We start from the raw sequence: 18,909 nt of genomic DNA on the forward strand, positions 1-18,909 counted from the left end.
TTTTGTAGTTCTTCCTTGAACATGTGTTAATCCTCTTCCCCCACACATTTTCCAGAATTAAATATTCTAGAACTTTCATATTAAATTACACTTTGTAATCTAATTCCAAATTAACTTAATGCTGGCCCCTTGTCCTGGTGCAGTGGTTAAGGGACTGTTTTTCAACCTCAGCAACATTAAGATTTATGCTGGCCAGGGAAATTCTGTGACTTGAATGGAATAGAATAGAATAGAATTTTTTTATTGGCCAAATGTGACTGGACACACAAGGGATTTGTCTTGGTGCATATGCTCTCAGTGTACATAAAAGAAAAGATACATTCATCAAGAATCATAAAGGTAATAATAGTCATAGGGTACAAATAAGCAATCAGGAAACTATCAATATCAATATAAATCATAAGGATACAAGCAACAAAGTTACAGTCATACAGTCATAAGTGGAAAGAGATGGGTGATGGGAACAATGACACTGAAGTCCACTCATCTTAGTTCTAATGTTACTTTTTTAAGTTAGCATGATGACATGCATAAAGTAGTAAATTAATAGCTAATTTAATTTAATTTGTCTAGCTTAGGTTTAGAATCTAAGCTTTTGTATAGCAGGTACTTCTGGATACCAATTCTGAAATAAATGGTGACAATTCTATCAACACAACATATTCTATGAATGCTATATATCACCATCCTTCACACAACAAAGGTAAAATGAAGATTACTGTTTTGGATACTGTTCACTCATCATTTTGCAATTATTATAATGATTAAATACTCTATATTAGTGATACCTGTAAAACTTTAGCATTTGGCTGAAGTGGTTTGATAATCAGTTGTTTTCCTGATGTGTAAAGAATCTTTTCAGAATCTGGACTCCATGCTACTGAATATATTGGTGTTCCTATTGAGATAAGGGAAGAGAAATACAATGATACACATTGGTGAGAAATGCTATTATTATTTACATTCCAAAATAGTTTAATACTGTTCTAATCTATTTCAGTTTTATACCATGTGTTTAAACAGGATAGAATTAGCAACAAGGGTAAACTTTTATTCATGCAAGATTTTTCAAGGTTATGCTTCTTTATTCTTATATAACATTTATGTAAAAGTGCTAGGGAGATCATCTATCAGTATGGGATTGGAATTAATCAGGAGGCTATCCAAGTCTGGATGGGGAAGAACAGGTTACGACTCAATCCAGAATGCTAGTAGCAAAGTATTATGGTGTCATACAGTAAAAAGTCTAGAGAGCACAAGACTGCCTAGTTAAGATCTTGACAATTGCATTATTCTTATTTGGAATGTCAAAGCTTTGATCAAAGGAATGGTGAATTCAATTTCACAATAAAAGACAATATCACTCTTACCAATGGAGAGATGGATTAACATTTAATGTTGCTGTTCTGACAGCCCAAGAACAAGGGAAATTATCATTATATAAAAAAACATGCCAATGGTGAGAAAATAAGTACATCTATTACTTAAGCAAGAATTTGTTAACACCTGGCAAATTCTATTCAGTTGCAAGGAGGGCAGCTTGTTGTATTCTTAATACACTTGAAACCCAAAGACGATTCCATTTGTGGTTGTTAAAAAAGAACCTGTATCATCATCTGCCTGTACAAGATGTCAAATCTTACTCTATATATATTTATATATCAAAAACAATTAACTCAAGAACAGCAGTGGATAAGGGTAGCATGGTACAGTTATTTGGTTTAGCATAACTGGATGACAGCCAAAACTTCTGGTTTATATTATTGATGAAAGTTTGTTTGAGCTGCTAGAATAGCATAAAATACTGTTTAAAAACTCCAAAACTTCTAAGCTATCTCTCAGACTTTATATGGACAACAAAATAATCTTCACAAAGGTGGATTGCAATTTAATAATGACAAGTCTGAAATATGGATAAGCTTTTGAAATCACTCAAGGTTAAAGACTGATATTCTATTTGGAATCTAGTTAAAATAATGTATAGCGTCATTAAGCACCTTCACCAAGCACTGTGGTTGCTAAGCTGAAATCACATGACTGTGATAGATTTAAACTCACTTTCCACTTCCATTGTTAACTGAATCACTGTGATCACTAAACGAGACATCACAAGACCTGATTTCCTGATTTTTTGCATTTGACACAGAACCTGCACTTCTGCATTTTGCACCAACTGAAGCGTCTGGATTTTCTTCAAAAGCAGCACCATGTAGAGTGCATTACAGTAATCCAATTGGAAGGTGACTAGGGCATAAGTAACTGAGAGCACAGCCCCACAATCCAGGAACAGTATAAGTGGGCATAACTGGCATACAACCAGTGGTGGGATTCAGCCAGTTCGCACCACTTCGGCAGAACCGGTTGTTAACTTTCTGAGCAGTTTGGCAAACTGGTTATTAGAAGAAATCATTAGGGCAGAGAACCGGTTGTTAAATTACTTGAATCCCACCACTGCATACAACCCAAAGCTGTGGAAAAGTCCTCCTAGTCATGACTGCCACCACCTGCTCTTACAGCAGGGGTTATGAATAAAGGAGGAGCCCCAGACTGCACACCATGTCTGCCTGGGGCTCTACAACACAAACCAGCAAAGATATAGAACACAATCAAAATATTTTTAAAGGAACGAGCTCTTGAAAGATATTCAGTATTATGTATGTAACTGTCAAAAGAAAAATGAAATAAAGGGTTTCTAAGACAGAAAGGGAGGTAGAGAGGTGGAAATAAAGGATACTAAGCTAAAGAAAGTTAGCTGGGAGGGGAAAAGGTCAAGATGATGGCATTGCTTTCTATCTTACTCTCTTCTTTCAGCATGGAAGTATGTAAAGAGCAAACTGAAAAAACAAGCATATATAGGGAAGCATGCTGCTTGGCTATAATCTGCAACAAAAGAATTCCCTTCCCACTGAGAATCTCCAAATTATGACCTACTACTGGCAAGATTACAGGAATTTTTATCTGGATTAACTTTTGGGGGATATGATGAAATCTTTAACATTATATTTTAGCATTTATTTTCTTTTGTATTCAGTTTGCTTTTATCACTTATCACACGGTCCGTAGTCAATAAGGCCCCCCTAATACACGATCTTATTCAGGGGGGCGCTGCGGATCTTATAGGCGTTACGGAAACCTGGCTGGGCACGGAAGGGGGTGTCCCCCTTGTTGAGATGTGCCCGCCAGGTTTCCGTGCATTCCATCAGCCGAGGGCCCAGGGCAGGGGTGGAGGGGTGGCGGTTGTGATTAGAGAGAGCCTAGAGCCGAGGGAGACCACTGTTCCTCAGATTGCTGGGTGCGAATCCCTCTTTGTGAGATGGGGTCATAGGTGTCAGGTGGGATTACTGATCGCGTACCTGGCTCCTTGCTACGTGACAGTCGCCCTGCCCGAGCTCCTGGAGGTGCTGGCCGGGGTGGCAGTTGAGACCCCAGACTTTTAGTCATGGGGACTTTAACTGCCATCTTCCGGCTTGTCATCGACAACAGCTCGGGAGTTCATGGCTTCCATGACGGCCTTGGACCTGACCCAAGTAGTTGATGGCCCTACTCACATTGGGGTGGCACTCTGGACTTGATTTTGTCTCTGGTCAGTGGTTGAGAGATCTGGACTTGAAGGAAATAGTCATTGAACCTTTGTCATGGTCAGATCACTCTTCTTCGCCTGGACTTTCTGACCGCTACTCCCCACCGCAGGGAGACGGAGCCGATGCGTTGGTTCCGTCCCAGGCGCCTGATGGCCCGGAGGGGTTCCGGACGGAGCTTGGGCCATTCCCTGAGAGTCTGGCTCACGGCTCGGCTGAGGAACTTGTTGCGGCCTGGGAACAGGCGGCGGGGCCTTAGACCGAGTCGTGCCTTTGCGACCTCTGACCCGGCGCGGGTCCCAACCGGCTCCTTGGTTCTCCGAGGAGCTGCGAGGATGAAGCGCCAGAAGGCGCCTAGAGAGTTCCTGGAGGTCTAGCCGTTCGAGGCTGATCGACACTAGTGAAGTCCTATACTAGGACTTACCTAGTGGCATTGAGGAAGCGAGGCGTAGCTCGCCTCCTCCCTCATTGCATCGGCAGATAACCGCCCAGCCGCCCTGTTTCGGGTGACTCGCTCCCTTTACATCAGGGGAGCGGATGACCCGCTGCAGGGACGTGCTGAGGAGTTTAACGGTTATCTATACGATAAAATCGCTCAGCTTCGGGATGGTCTGGACCAGAATTGTAGTGACGGGGGTGAGACGGCTGAGGCGGTCTTGGTGACATTTATGGGATGAGTTTGACCCTGTGGCTCCGAGGACATGGACAGGTTGTTGGGTAGGTTGAATGCCACCACGTGTTTACTGGACCCGTGCCCCTCCTGGTTGGTGCTGGCCACCAGGAGGTGACACGAGGCTGGCTCCAGGCAATTACAAGTGCTTCTTTGGTGGAGGAGTCTTCCGGCCGCCTTGAAAGAGGCGGTGGTGAGACCCTCCTCAAGAAGCCTTCCTGACCCGCTGTTTTAGGTAATTATCGTCCGGTCTCCAACCTTCGCTTCGCGGCGAAGGTTGTAGAGAGTATGGTGGCATATCAGTTTCCCCTACACCTGGATGAAACTGTCTATCTAGACCCGTTCCAGTCCGGCTTCCGGCCCGGTTACAGCACTGAGACGGCTTTGGTCGCGTTGGTGGATGATCTCTGGAGGGCCAGGGATAGGGGATGTTCCTCTGCCCTGGTCCTGTTAGACCTCTCAGCGGCTTTTGATACCATCGACCATGGTATCCTGCTGCGCCGATTGGGGGGATTGGGAGTGGGAGGCACCGTTTATCGGTGGTCCCCCCCCTATCTCTCCGATCGGCCGCAGACGGTGTTGACGGGGGGGCAGAGGTCGGCTCCGCGGCGCCTCACTTGTGGGGTGCCGCAGGGGTCGATCCTCTCGCCCCTTTTGTTCAACATCTATATGAAGCCGCTGGGTGAGATCATCAGTGGCTTCGGTGTGAGGTACCAGCTGTACGCTGATGACACCCAGCTGTACTTTTCACCGGGCCCCCCCACCGAAGCTATCGAAGTGTTGTCCCGGTGCTTGGAGGCCGTACGGGTCTGGATGGGGAGAAACAGGCTCAAGCTCAATCCCTCCAAGACAGAGTGGCTGTGGATGCCGGCATCCCGGTACAGTCAGCTGAGTCCTCGGCTGACTGTTGGGGGCGAGTCATTGGCCCCGATGGAGAGGGTGCGCAACTTGGGCGTCCTCCTGGATGAACGGCTGTCTTTGGAAGATCATTTGACGGCCGTCTCCAGGAGAGCTTTTTACCAGGTTCGCCTGGTGCGCCAGTTGCGCCTTTCTGGACCGGGATGCCCTATGCACGGTCACTCACGCCCTCGTGACGTCTCGCCTGGATTACTGCAATGCTCTCTACATGGGGCTCCCCTTGAAGGGCATCCGGAGGCTGCAGTTAGTTCAGAATGCGGCTGCGCGGGTTATAGAGGGAGCCCCTCGTGGCTCCCGTATGACACCTATCCTGCGCAGACTGCACTGGCTACCTGTGGCCTTCGGGTGCGCTTCAAGGTGTTGGTAACCACCTTTAAAGCGCTCCATGGCATAGGGCCGGGTTATCTGGGACCGCCTACTGCTACGAATACCTCTCACCGACCTGTGCGCTCTCACAGAGGGACTCCTCAGGGTGCCGTCAGCTAGACAGTGTCGTCTGGCGGCGCCCAGGAAGGGCCTTCTCTGTGGGGCTCCCACCCTCTGGAGCGAACTCCCCAGGACTCCGTCAACTTCCGGACCTCCGAACCTTCCGTCGCGAGCTTAAGACGCATTTATTCACCTGTGCAGGACTGGCTTAGATTTTAGATTTTAAATTTAGATTTTAAATTTATAGATTTTTAAATTTACAAGGGTTTAAATTTGGTTTTAAGATTTATATTTCTATTTTTTAATATTTGGCATTAGAATAAGTTTTTTAATAGTTATTTTAATTGTATATAAATGTTTTATGTGCCTGTGAACCGCCCTGAGTCCTTCGGGAGATAGGGCGGTATACAAATTTGAATAAATAAATAAATAAATAAATAAATAATTATTAGTCAAGCTCCTTGCCCCAAATAGCTTACTGAAACTCAAAGGTAATAAATTAAGGTCTGATATCGATTTGTCAGCAGAAAAAAAGCAGAAAAAGCTAAAGAAACACAGCCAAACTATTTCCTCGTGGAAAGTGGTTCAAAGAACCAGAGCAGGAGAACTTAAATGGAGATGAAATTTGTGTGAATGCAGGAATGGCTATAAAGCAAATTATCTGATACTTTTCAGTCAGGATTCAGATCTGGGTATAGGACTGAGACTGTGTCTTATCTACATTCCAACTGTATGATTTGTGTGATTTCAGCTATCCAAATATCGTTATATAACTATATAACTGCATTATAGAATACTAAACTAACATTCTCAATCAATAAATTTAAAATAATATACATTAGATTGCCACAATACATTATTCTCATTTAATTTATTTATCTGGTTGAAGAAACAACAGTAGAGAATCTCAGAAATCATCAAAGCAACATATAGTGAAAAAGATTAAAAGGTCAAACAATATTAATGAATTTAAAATTGAATAAAATTAAATATTGGAATAAATTAACAATAGAAAGCATGGGGTTATCTTGGCATTCTTACCAATTTTAGTAATGAAGTTTATCCATTGCTAACTTTATTTGATATAACAATAGCAATAGCATTTAGACTTATATACCACTTTACAGTGCTTTACAGCCCTCTCTAAGCGGTTTACAGAGTTAGCATATTGTCTCCAATAATCTGGGCCTTCATTTTACCCACCTCAGAAGGATGGAAGGCTGAGTCAACCTTGAGCCTGGTGAGATTCGATCTGCCAAATTGCAGGCAACCGGCAGTCAGCAGAAGTAGCCTGCAGTACTGCATTTTAACCATTGCACCACTACGACTCTTAAAGTTGTCAGAGATACTCTCTTCCTATTTTCATGGTAGCACCACTGTTATTTGGACTAACAATTTGCATACCACATTTAGTGATTGAGAAACTCAATTGAGTTATAATTGGATTATACTTTTGTTTCCCTAAGGATGGTTTCATTTCTAATTCAACAACAAAACGTACTAGACTGATTCAATTGTAAACTGATTAGTTCATTCTCTGACATCAGCTATTCTTTCTTCTCAATTGACTTCATATGAAATTGAATCACCTAATCCATTGTTAAACTGCATTAGATCTTTTGGTTCCAATTTTTGAAAAGTTATTTTCAAAAAGGCATTCCCATTCATGGCTGACTCCATACCTAGGGAAAGTCCGTATTTATGTTTGGTAACTAGAAGGAAAATATAGAAAACTAGTCCCTTTAATATAAATTACTCCTTTTGTATTTGTTCTTTGCTGGAAAATAACCTTATCATGCAAGCTAAAATTAAAATTAGGAAGCAGTTTAAAAAAAACAAACCTAAAAGGATAAATAGGATATAATACCTCTTTAGGTATAAATAGGGGAAAATACTTCTGTAGGTATTTTATGGCTTATTTAAAACTACTCTAAGAAAAATTCAGGATAAACAATTATCAGATATTTGAATAAGAGAAACAAAATCAATAAAATATAGTTGGTTATCAAATAAATGACAAATGGAAAAAGTGCTCCTTTAAATGAGAATGAAAAGAAGTAGAAATTCTGGAATAGGAAATAATGTGGCAGTACAGTGAACAAAATGGAAGCTGAAAATACAAGGTGCTAGCAGGGTAGAGTTTGAAAACTGGGGACTCCTTTTCTCTATATTCCAGTTAAGATGTCAGTAAGACATCCAATAAAGAAACAATAAGTAAATGAAGGCAAATATATGTGTCCCAGGATAATGTTGCAGGGTCTAATCTGAGCCAGTCATCAGGACCAGATATTTACTCTTCCAAGTTTTCAGACTCATAATGGAGCCCATCATCAGGAACTTCTCATTCTCCAGAATGCATATTCAGAATGTGTATTCTGGAGAATGTGTATTCTGAAAAAGTCAGAATTCAGAATTTATTCTTATTTATTGTTTTTATTTCAAAAACAATAAAGAAATAACTTACCTTGTTGTACTAATGTGGATCTTAGCATTCCACTCTTGGACCAAATTTTTATTTGTCCATCTTCACCAACTAGAAATAAATATAAAAGTCTTTGCTTAAGTTTTCAGCATTAAAATCCTTTGAATATTATAAGTTGCATTATGACTTTACCCCTAAAAAGCAGTGCTATCAGTCTTGAAGTGTTTCTCATTGCTTTCTTTAGTATGGTAAAAAGAACTATCATTCCCTTTGACTAATTCAAAGTTCAAAGGTTTCCTAGAATAATATGTTAGTATAATAATCAATATGATATGATTATTATAATCAATTTAAATGTTTTCTTCCTCTTTCTCTAAATATTCTTAAATCACCTAAATAAGAAGGCATACAATGAAATTAGCAGGCCTGCCGTTTATCCTGCAGGATAGCAATGACAAACTATTGTGAAGAAAACTTCAACTGTGTAGTTGTCAGAAATCAAGGTTAGCTTGAGGACATCGTACCACAGTCCTGTTTGAATAATTTTCTTAACCATCTTATGAATAATTTAAGAAGAAAATCTAAAGAAATGATAACCTCTACTTTCAAGTCTTCTATTTTTTAAAAGAGGAATATAATTTCTTAAATATGTATTGCATTTTCCTGTTTTTTAAAGTTTTTATTCGTCTGCATGTAATGTATACACATTCAAATCTCTAATGCTAACTGCAGAATCTATTATTATCACATGCAAAAGAGTAATAATGATCATATATTTAATTTTTTTTTTTTTTTGTTTACATTTATACCCCGCCCTTCTCCGAAGACTCAGGGCGGCTTACAATGTATAGGGCAATAGTCTCATTCTATTTGTATATATTTACAAAGTCAACTTATTGCCCCCCCAACAATCTGGGTCCTCATTTTACCTACCTTATAAAGGATGGAAGGCTGAGTCAACCTTGGGCCGGGCTTGAACCTGCAGTAATTGCAGGCTTTGTGTTCTTAATAACAGGCCTTACCAGGCAGAGCTAAACCGGCTGGCCTAGTCTTTTGCTATTTTATACAAATGGAAAATATGTCTGCATACTTATTGTATTGCCTGCACTAAGTCAGTTTACTACTGACTGAACTATACAATAAATGAAGTTTTTCATATCCAATGTAGCCTGTGGTTTAGCTACTTTCTGAATTCACAAATGATAATATACTATTAGAGTTTAAAGCAACATATTCTACAAGCACAATAATGAAATAAATATGAATGCTTTCTATATAACTGGCTATTTATCTTTATATAATGCATTTTTCGGAGTATAAGACGCACCGGAGTATAAGACGCACCTTAGTTTTTGGGGAGGAAAATAAGAAACAAGCTGATTGGCAGGTGGATTGGCCTCCCGGAATACCCCCAATCAGCTGTTCCCAGAGATGAATTTTAGCAACAGGTTCTTGGTTGTGAGCTCTATGCCTTGCTTTTTTGGGCTTTTTTTCCCTGCCTCTGAAATTCTGTTTCAGAAAAAACTTTTTTCTGCCTCTGAAAGTCTCCAAAACAGAACTTCAGAAAAAAAGCCTCTGAAGCTCTGTTTGGGGCGTCTTTTCTGAAGCTCCGTTTGGGGCTTTTTTCCTAAGCTCTGTAAAGCTCTGTTTGGGGCTTTTTTCTGAAGCTGTTTCTAATGCTTCTTTCAGCCTCTGAAACCTCCGTTTGAGAAGCTGGGCGGGGCTACATTCGGAGTATAAGACGCACTCAGATTTTCACCCTCTTTTTTGGGGGAAAAAGGTGCATCTTATACTCCAAAAAATATGGTAATTTTCATGCACTATGTATTTTATATAGTAGTCATGTTACTTCTTTTCTATCATCTAATTGAAAAATTTAAGCAATTAGACAAATGTTATTCCATCTTTCTTTCAATTTGTGCATTTTAAAAAGGGGGCAATTCTTCTTCTGCATGTTGGGTTAACCACATTCCTTCAGGACACACTTAAGAGATTAATCCTGTTACCTGTAACAAGTGCGGTACCTTCATAATTCCATCTTCCTGCAAGTACAGCTCCGCAGTGGGCTTCTACACTTTTTTCAACTCTTCCAGTTTTGGAAATCAAATGAAACTTACCTATAGGAATATTATAATAATTATACTGCATTATAAACCTAATTTTCATACAAAGATGATTTCTGAAAAACAGCATTTCATTCTTCTCTTTTTCTAATTTATTAGTCAATTTACTATTTTCAGTTTGTAAATATTTCTCACTGATATAGGTAATTGATTTCAGTTCAACTGAAATTATTCACACATATATGACATTGAAATCAATTGGACAAATTAGATAAACTAATTTATCTCATTGACAGTATCAGCTCAGAGACAGTATGTGTAGTAGTTACAGGACCTCTAAAGAAGAAACATGCTTTGGTGCTGAAAAGCCTGGGAAGATATGGTGAAAGGTTCTTTCCATGCTTTTTCAGAGGAAGGGAGAGATGCAGAGTTTGATTCTGGTAACTTTATTGGTCCCAAGTGGCCATCTTACTGTATTTAGGTTTGGGCTTCTGTTGATAATAGGTCTATTTGCAATAAGATCATGTTTATCATAGTAATAAAATAAAGTTCACTCAGGTGATCACATATTAAATCTGATCTTCACTTTAGAGCCTTAATATATCTTTTAAAACAGAAGAATATTATGGTTCTTCACCATAGACAGATAATTTCTTATCCAAATGAGGATTATTAGCAATACAGTTCTTTGCAAGGCAGGAACACAATTATAATGGTTTATACAGAAGCCTTATAAACCTTCACATAAAGCTGACCCATCTAGATCTGGGGTCTCCAACCTTGTCAACTTTAAGACTTGTGGACACTCTGGGAGTTGAAGTCCACAAGTCTTAAAGTTGCCAAGGTTGGAGACCCCTCATCTAGGGCATACATATAAAATTGGGATGTTAAGCATCCCCCTATGATATATTTAAGGATCTAGAAAAAGTGTTTTTCTGCATGTACTCAACTCTCATGGAACAGCCTTCCCATATGAGACGCAAATTTTTATCTCCTTGAAGATGTTTAGGAGCATAAATAAAACACATTTATTCTGAATGCCTATTCATAAAATGAGCAAAACTCAGTATGAATTTATCCTTGATAGATTTTGGCATAATATCTGTGTTTTCCTGAAAATAAGACTGGGTCTTAATTTTTGCTCCAAAAGATGCATTAGGACTTATTTTCTAGTTCGGTCTTATTTTCAGGGAAATACAGTACTAAATGTGTCTGGTTGAAGATCTTAACTGGAACTTATTTTTGGGGTACGGCTTAAATTATAAGCATCCTGAAAAATGTTAGGGCTTATTTTCTGACTGAGTCTTATTTTGGGGGGAAAGTACCCCAAAACATTAAGAAGCTAACCAAGAATGGACTGGCTTCTTAATTATATCAATATTTAAAAACTATTTTCAAAGAATGTCAACTGCAGAATCTTATCAAACAGAGTTATCAAGTGAGATTGAACAAGGATTAATCTTATATTTTCTATGAATATTTTACTTAATAATTTTGACATTAACTCTTTTGATTACTGCTGTAAATCAGACTTCAAAAATAAAACTTTTCGTAAGAAACTTTTTTGATAATATAGTTGGAATAAAAAAAAAACCCTAAAAGACTCAGTTTCAACTTCAAATTTCAATTTCATATCTACTCCTTTCCCCGTTTTTGTTAATTAATGAAGCCATGAAGATTCTCAATATTGAAGCATTTTTGCTGTTCTGGAAATCATTCAAATAAGATATTAGCAAGCTTTTCAAATACTGCATGCACAAAACTATGTCTGTTATATTCATTAGCTACCACAAATGCTTTAAATATTCTGTTCCAATTTTAATAATTAGTCATCAGTGAAACAAAAACTAGTGGTTGTGGGGGGAAACACTTTTAAAGAACCAGTATAGATTACACTGAAAAGCAGAATGAATAAAAAGCTTAAGTGCAAGTATGTGTAAAAAAAATGATAATTTTAATTCCACTTTTCCAAACAGAAATGGATCTTTGTATAAATGTAATTTTCAAATCTATCAAAGAATAAAGGAATTAGTATTAAAGTTATTACTCTGAATTAAGCATTATTCAGTTCAGTAGGACTTATACTCAAGTCAGCCTTTTCAAGAATAAAGCTAATGCTTAAGAAAAATGTCATATAACTCGAGGACTACCTGTATAATTTTTACCTTCAAAACCCAGTTCCATTTTCCAGTCTGGTGCCACACATCAACACAACACTACAATGATAAATTATATAGACCATACCCAGGACAACCAAAACTGTGTTTAAGTTCAATTGTCTTTGGACAAATTCTTTCTTGCCCTTCACACATACTGTACATGCCACCAAAAATCATTAAAAATATATACCTTACAAAGATATATTGAAAAGCTAATACACACACTCCATTAAAAAAAATTGAAAAACATTTCAGCTACATAGATAATGCATCAAATCAACACTATTGCCATTTATTTCCATGTAACAGAATAACAAAATAGGAAGTTGGAAGGGACCTTGGAGGTCTTCTAGTTCAACCCCTGCTCAAGCCAGAGACCCTATACTATGTCAGACAAATGGCTGCCCAGTCTCTTTTTAAAAGCCTCCAGTAATGGAGTACCCACAACTTCTGAAGGTAAACTGTTTCACTGATTTATTGTTTTCACTCTCAGGAAATTTCTCCTTAGTTCTAGGTTCTCCTTGGTTAATTTCCAACCATTGCTTCTTGTCTCGCCTTCTACTGCTTTGGAGAATAGATTGACCCCCCTATTCTTTGTGGCAGCCTCTCAAATATTGGAACACGGCTATTATGTTGCCGCTAGTCCTTCTTTTTACTAGACAAACCCAATTCCTACAAGCATTCTTCATATGTTCTAGCCTCTAGCCCCCTAATCATCTTTGTTGCTGTTCTCTGCACTTTTTCCAGAGTCTCAAAATCTTTTTTATATTGTGATGACCAAAACTGGATTCAGAATTCCAAGTATGGTTTTATTAAGGCCTTATGAAGCGATAACATAATAACGTACTTACCCAGTAAACCATCACAAACATATTGTATAATAAAAGAAAAAAAATTAGCAGAGTGCAACTTGGAGACGCCACTTGGTTAGAAAAATAATTGAAGGAAAAACAAATAAGAAATTGGCCAAAACATTATTAATTTGCTTGTCTAAAAGATCAACTTTACGTTGTTTGAACAACACTGAGCAAAATAAATTCTGCTAGTGTTATGTGCAAATCAGGGTGAAATGCTCCCGGTTCGGACTGGCCGATCCGGTAGCAATGGCGGTGGGTGGTTCGGAGAACCGGTAGCAAAAATTCCTGCTCCCCTTGCCCATGCCCACCCAATCACCTGGTCGCCAGCTTGCCGCTTCTTTTAAAAAATGCTTTTAAGAAGTAAAAAAAAAGGATCACAGCTGAGCCACGCGATGGTCAGAGCCTTTTTTTTTTTTACTTTTAAAAGCATTTTTTTTTCAACCTATTAAGCCACAAATCAAAAAAGGATTGGGGGCCACAGCTGATCTCACACACCCCGTGTGCTGTTCTACTTACCCCATGCCTCCTTTTGGTGTGCACTGCGTGTGCGCACACACCTTGCATTTAGTGCATTGTGCGCACTGCGCATGTGTGCACACAGCACGCATGCGTAGCCAGCAAACCGATAGTAAATCGGTTCAGATTTCACCACTGGTGCAAATTCAATCAATGTGACAATGAATTAAAATTAGTGATTTAGAATGGTACATCAGATTTGATAGTACCCCAAAATGAATAACATACGTTTTGAAGGCAACTTACCATCAGAACTTGTAAGTACAAAATTCTCAGCATGGGTTTGTCTCTTTCCACCTAAGCTTTTAGGAAACCAGTGAAGATCTAAAGGATAGATATCATCAGGAAGTTTGACAACTTGTGCTGTTTCTCCATTTAACAAGTTCCATTTTATAATCTGGTGATCATCACTGCATGAATATAGTTCATCTGCTGTTGTCCAGCCTACACAACTAACTAATTCCTTATGTTTTAAAAGAATTAAGGAATAAAATTATTTGTAACACATCTGAGTCATGCATTATTGAAAAAGAATTTAAATTTGTTTTAAAAATTGATACAATAAATATTACAGTACATTTTATTTTAAAATCTCATCATCTGAATATCCCATCACAAAAAATACATGGATTGGTATGCTTAATCCTAAAATTTACAACTATTATTTGTAGAGTTTTGTTTGTATGAGAGCTGCTTTGCTCAAATGACAGAATTATAACATCTGCTCTTCAGAGAAAGTGAATAAAGATTAGCACATAGTAAAAATGTTCCCTTGAATCCAAATCCAGCTGTAAATCCACTGAAATCATTAAGACTTGATAATTATGGACTGATCTGTTTAACTGAAACAGAACTTACACAATTTGAACTTTTCCTAGAGAACAGCAATACAATTTACAATATTGCAAATTGTAGAAGTTTAACAGTTAAAAAGCTTGTTTATATCTCTCTATTTTGAGAACAGGCTATTTATTCCTATTCATGTTTTTTAATCCATCACCAAGCAATAGAAAATTCCTTTTTTTTGCTCCTTATTGTTGAAGTGTTTAACAATGAACAGTTTAGATGAGGTTTCAAATTACCTCTATTTCACATACTTTCCATATTCTCAAAACCTTTAGCACAGCGGTTCTCAACCTGTGGGTTGCGACCCCGTTGGGGGTCGAATGACGATTTGCCAGGGGTCGCCTAAGACCATCGGAAATATGGGAAATATACTTGTGAATCGAAGAATCGCGCTCCAATGGTTGACTCCACAAGCAATCACTCCCAATCGCTAGCCTAATCTGGCTTCAGGCGCGATAAACTTAATAGGGGAGGAGTCTCCGCTTTAATGCCTCCGTCCTCAAGGCAATCGCAAGCAGTTCAGATCGCTAGCCAATACAGCTTCAGGCACGATAAATTCAAAAAAAAAAGTTTGCTGCTTTTTTCCCCCTTCTGCGGCTGATGAGGCATGCTGAGATCGCTGCGAAAATAATTTTACGGTTGGGGTCGCCACATCATGGGGAATTGTATTAAAGGGGTTGCAGCACTATAAAGGTTGAGAACCACTGCTTTAGCAGATCAACATTTTTTTTACAAGCCCTGTTTATTTCTCTTCAAAATTTTTGATCATATTTTTGTATGGGGAGAAACTATCTCCAACTCAGTCCTATCAAGATCAAGTAGTTGTGGGTGTTTGGGTTGTCCAGATCTGGGGATACCTCATGTTTCTATTTGGCAAGGATTGTGTTTCCCTATTCAGGGGTAGTGCACCACATGGGGAGTCTTTCTGGACTCGCAGATCCTGCTCAAAGAAGAGGTGGCAGATGTGGCCAGGAAGACTTTTGCATAACTTCATCTGGTGTTGCACCCTTTCTTAGTTGCACCCTTTCTTAGATCGGGGGAGGGCGGGGGGGGGCTTCACACTGTCTCTCATGACCTGGTTAACTCGCAACCTAACTACTGCAATCCAGTCTACACTGAACTGCCTTTGAAACCATTAGTAAGCTTCAACTGGTCCAGAATGTAGCAGTGTAGCCAAATGTAGGCACTTTATTTATTAAATTTATATGCCACCCATCTCACTGATATGAACACTCTGGGCTTACAATATAATAAAAAGTTTTAAAGTGCTAAAAACAATTACAATTAGAAAAAAATGAATAGAAAAGTTAAAAGTTAAAAACAAATGGTGATGGGTGTCTAGGAGGTGACAACTTTTTCTATCCCGTCAGCCAGCTCCAATGTAGCAGAGCCCTTGCTGGAGCCCCGGGCCAAGTGGCATAGTCAGGTTTTTATCTCTTCCTGAAGGACAGGAATGTGGGAGCTCATTATTCACCTCTGACAGGAGAATATTCCAGAGGCAGAGGCCATAACAGAAAAGGCTTTGTTCCTGGATCCCACCAGTTGAAATTCTTTGGCTTTTCTTTGGGATTCTTTGGGATCCAAATTAGGCCCTTTCCACTAGAATGAGTCGTGTAGCTTAGTCCAATCAGGTGAGGTGGTTTCTCAGGTACCCTATGTCCATGTAATGCAGTGGTTCTCAACCTTTATAGTGCTGCGACCCCTTTAAATACAATTCCCCACGATGTGGCGACCCTTTTAATACAATTCCCCATGATGTGGCGACCCCAACCATAAAATTATTTTCGTTTTGAATTTATCACACCTGAAGCCATATTGGCTAGCGATCTGAACTGCTTGCGATTGCCTTGAGGACGGAGACATTAAAGCGGAGACTCCTCCCCTATTAAGTTTATCGCGCCTGAAGCCAGATTAGGTTAGCGATTGGGAGTGATTGCAGCTGGCTTGAGAGGGAGACATCAGAGCAAAGATTTCTCTGTTTTTTAATTCATCCGCCTGAAGCCGAATTTGGCTAGCGATTTGAAGAGCCTGCAGCTGGCTTGTGGAGTCAACCATTGGAGTGCGATTCTTCGACTCGCAAGTATACTTCCCATATTTCCGATGGTCTTAGGCGACCCCTGGCAGATCGTCACTCGACCCCCAACGGGGTCCCGACCCACAGGTTGAGAACCGCTGATGTAACGTGTCTGCTTTTGATGCAGCACTGGTTATCAGTTTGCTATTGGGCATAACTCAAGGTTTTGGTGGTTACCCATAAAGCCAACATGACATGTTTTCCCCCCAATAGTATCTATCCCACTGATTAAATCTTATAGTGTTTGCACATTCTGAGTTCTTCAATTAAACAATGCATCTATTGGGACTCCAGAAGTGTAACTTTTCTGTAGCAATACTATCCTCTAGAACGAAGTTGTCCCACAGATCCCCTGGCCACTCCTTGCTGTTATTTAGAAGGACCTAGAAGATTTGGTTCTTTAGCTAAACCTTTGGTGAGGGAGAGCGAAATCCTTCGTTTTATTCTTTAGTTTGATGTTCTCACCATCTTTTATTTTCCTTTGTTATTAATAATATTTATTTTACTTGTGAACTGCCATAGTAGCTGGGAGTTAATCAACACACAAATTTGATTAATAAATTAAAATTAATGCTTGTTTTTTCTTCCTAGTGTTTCCTCCAAGTTCTTATTCTGAACCAAACCAAACAATTCTAAAACCATCTACAACAATCAAGATTTCCCTTGCAATGAAGTAAATTATTCCAGAATACATGGGAAACAGATCCTGATGTTGGGAATTTTAAGTGTGTAAAAATTATGTATTACAAACGTAATAGAGATTTTTCTCCAAACTTTAGACTGACATGTTCAACCGAGACATCTTACATATTTGGATCATGCGGTTATTATTTCATATATGATGTGCTTTCATTCAATTTTTTTCTTTATACCACTGTAATATTTTATTGAAGATGAGTAAAAAAATTCTTAAATGGCAGGGGGGATTTTGTTTTGTACAAAATGACTCAGCTTGTTTCACTGCAGGATACCACACATTTTATTATCTTATAATGCATCCTTTTAAAAATATAAATTACTACAAACATTGAGAAACATAATGTCCACTACATTGACAACATTATTTCAGATATAAACAAAGGATATGTTTTGGTTCTTTTAGGAGTGATATCTTTAACCTCATTTGGACTATATTTTCTGTGCTGATAAGCCAGCCTATTCATGGACGAAGAAATGTTGTCTTGATTGCACACGTTACAACTGTAAATATTTAAAAAAATCATTAATACACCATCCTCAAGACTACATAATAGACAAACACTTTAATAAATCCAAACTTATTTTAAGGACTGTTTTGTCCAAAGTAGCAATACAGAGATATTTTTCAATTTTCCTGAATTTTCAACTCTATTTTATAATTGTTGGTTTATGAAGACCAACATCTGTATGAATCAGTTGGTAACAGTCTTCTAAAATCTCCTGTTATAATTTTACCAATGTAATATAAAATCCAAGTTTACTTCTTCTTTTTATTTATAAGCTCCAGAAAGATAGTGGAGTCCAAACAGGTATAAAGAGGTTTTGGAACCATTAAATATTAAGAAGCTGAATGTATCTAAGTTGGCAGGTAATTACTTCAAATACAGAAATCTACCTGGAAATAACAATGAGCTTTTTCTTGGAATAAGCTGAATTCCCCTGTACAATCAGGTTCCAACGCTACTGATGGCCTGCAAATCTTTTGCTATCTTAGCCAACATATGATTAGACTTTTGTCATTTTATACATTATTCACACCTGGGTTAGACTATTTCACTGTGTTCTGTAAGGAGCTTCTTTTGAAGAAGTCTAGAAATACAAATACCTAAAATGTGGAAGAATATTCTTTATCTGTTGCATAGGTTGCCCAAGTATTTTCAAGACCAACTCAATGTGCTCTGTTTGTCCTATCAACATTCATATCAGGCTTCGGCACAAAACCAGCTGCATCTAACTAACCCCGAGTAATATTTGTGATAAGGATCCTGTTTGAAAGCTCTTCTTTAAGATCAATTTGATTGGCAGGTAAAAGGGGGAAAAACTCTTGAAATGGCAACAGTAGAAAACATTCTACCTCCCAAAGATGCGTCTGTGAACAATTCTGGCACAGTCCAAAGGTTCATGCCAATTATTTCAAGCTGTTGTTTGAAATTTTAAACATAAAACAAAAATCCTAAAGTATTGCTGATATCTTTGGACTGTTTATGTTTTAAGCACATAAGCATATTTTAAAAGAACTATTTTTAAATTATTTTATTGTAATATAACCATATTACATTTTACCTATTCTTTAGGATTTTGCCCTAAAATGTAACAATACACACTTGCATAAATATTAAATATTAATCATTTGTAAGCTAATATGTCCTCTGACCAAAGCTAATAAAATGCAATATAATTA

General features: G+C 38.5%; 1 protein-coding gene across 3 annotated transcripts in view; it reads right to left on the reverse strand.

Annotated features, from left to right (window-relative positions):
• The window catches only part of IFT80 (intraflagellar transport 80), a 65,228-nt gene that overhangs the window by 42,237 nt on the left and 4,082 nt on the right, over window positions 1–18,909 (reverse strand). For 2 of the 3 annotated variants that reach the window (XM_058188422.1, XM_058188423.1), the window contains exons 2-6: window positions 17,613–17,729; window positions 13,856–14,074; window positions 10,021–10,131; window positions 8,057–8,125; window positions 789–898 (exon numbers count right to left, since the gene is read on the reverse strand). In XM_058188422.1, coding sequence (XP_058044405.1) covers window positions 789–898; window positions 8,057–8,125; window positions 10,021–10,131; window positions 13,856–14,074; window positions 17,613–17,652 — 549 coding nt within the window. In that variant the 5' untranslated portion in view covers window positions 17,653–17,729. The remainder of the gene's footprint in view (window positions 1–788; window positions 899–8,056; window positions 8,126–10,020; window positions 10,132–13,855; window positions 14,075–17,612; window positions 17,730–18,909) is intronic. The other variant, XM_058188424.1, reaches the window with a different exon arrangement.

This window comes from Ahaetulla prasina, chromosome 6, assembly GCF_028640845.1.
Source record: "Ahaetulla prasina isolate Xishuangbanna chromosome 6, ASM2864084v1, whole genome shotgun sequence".
Lineage (NCBI taxonomy): Eukaryota > Metazoa > Chordata > Lepidosauria > Squamata > Colubridae > Ahaetulla > Ahaetulla prasina.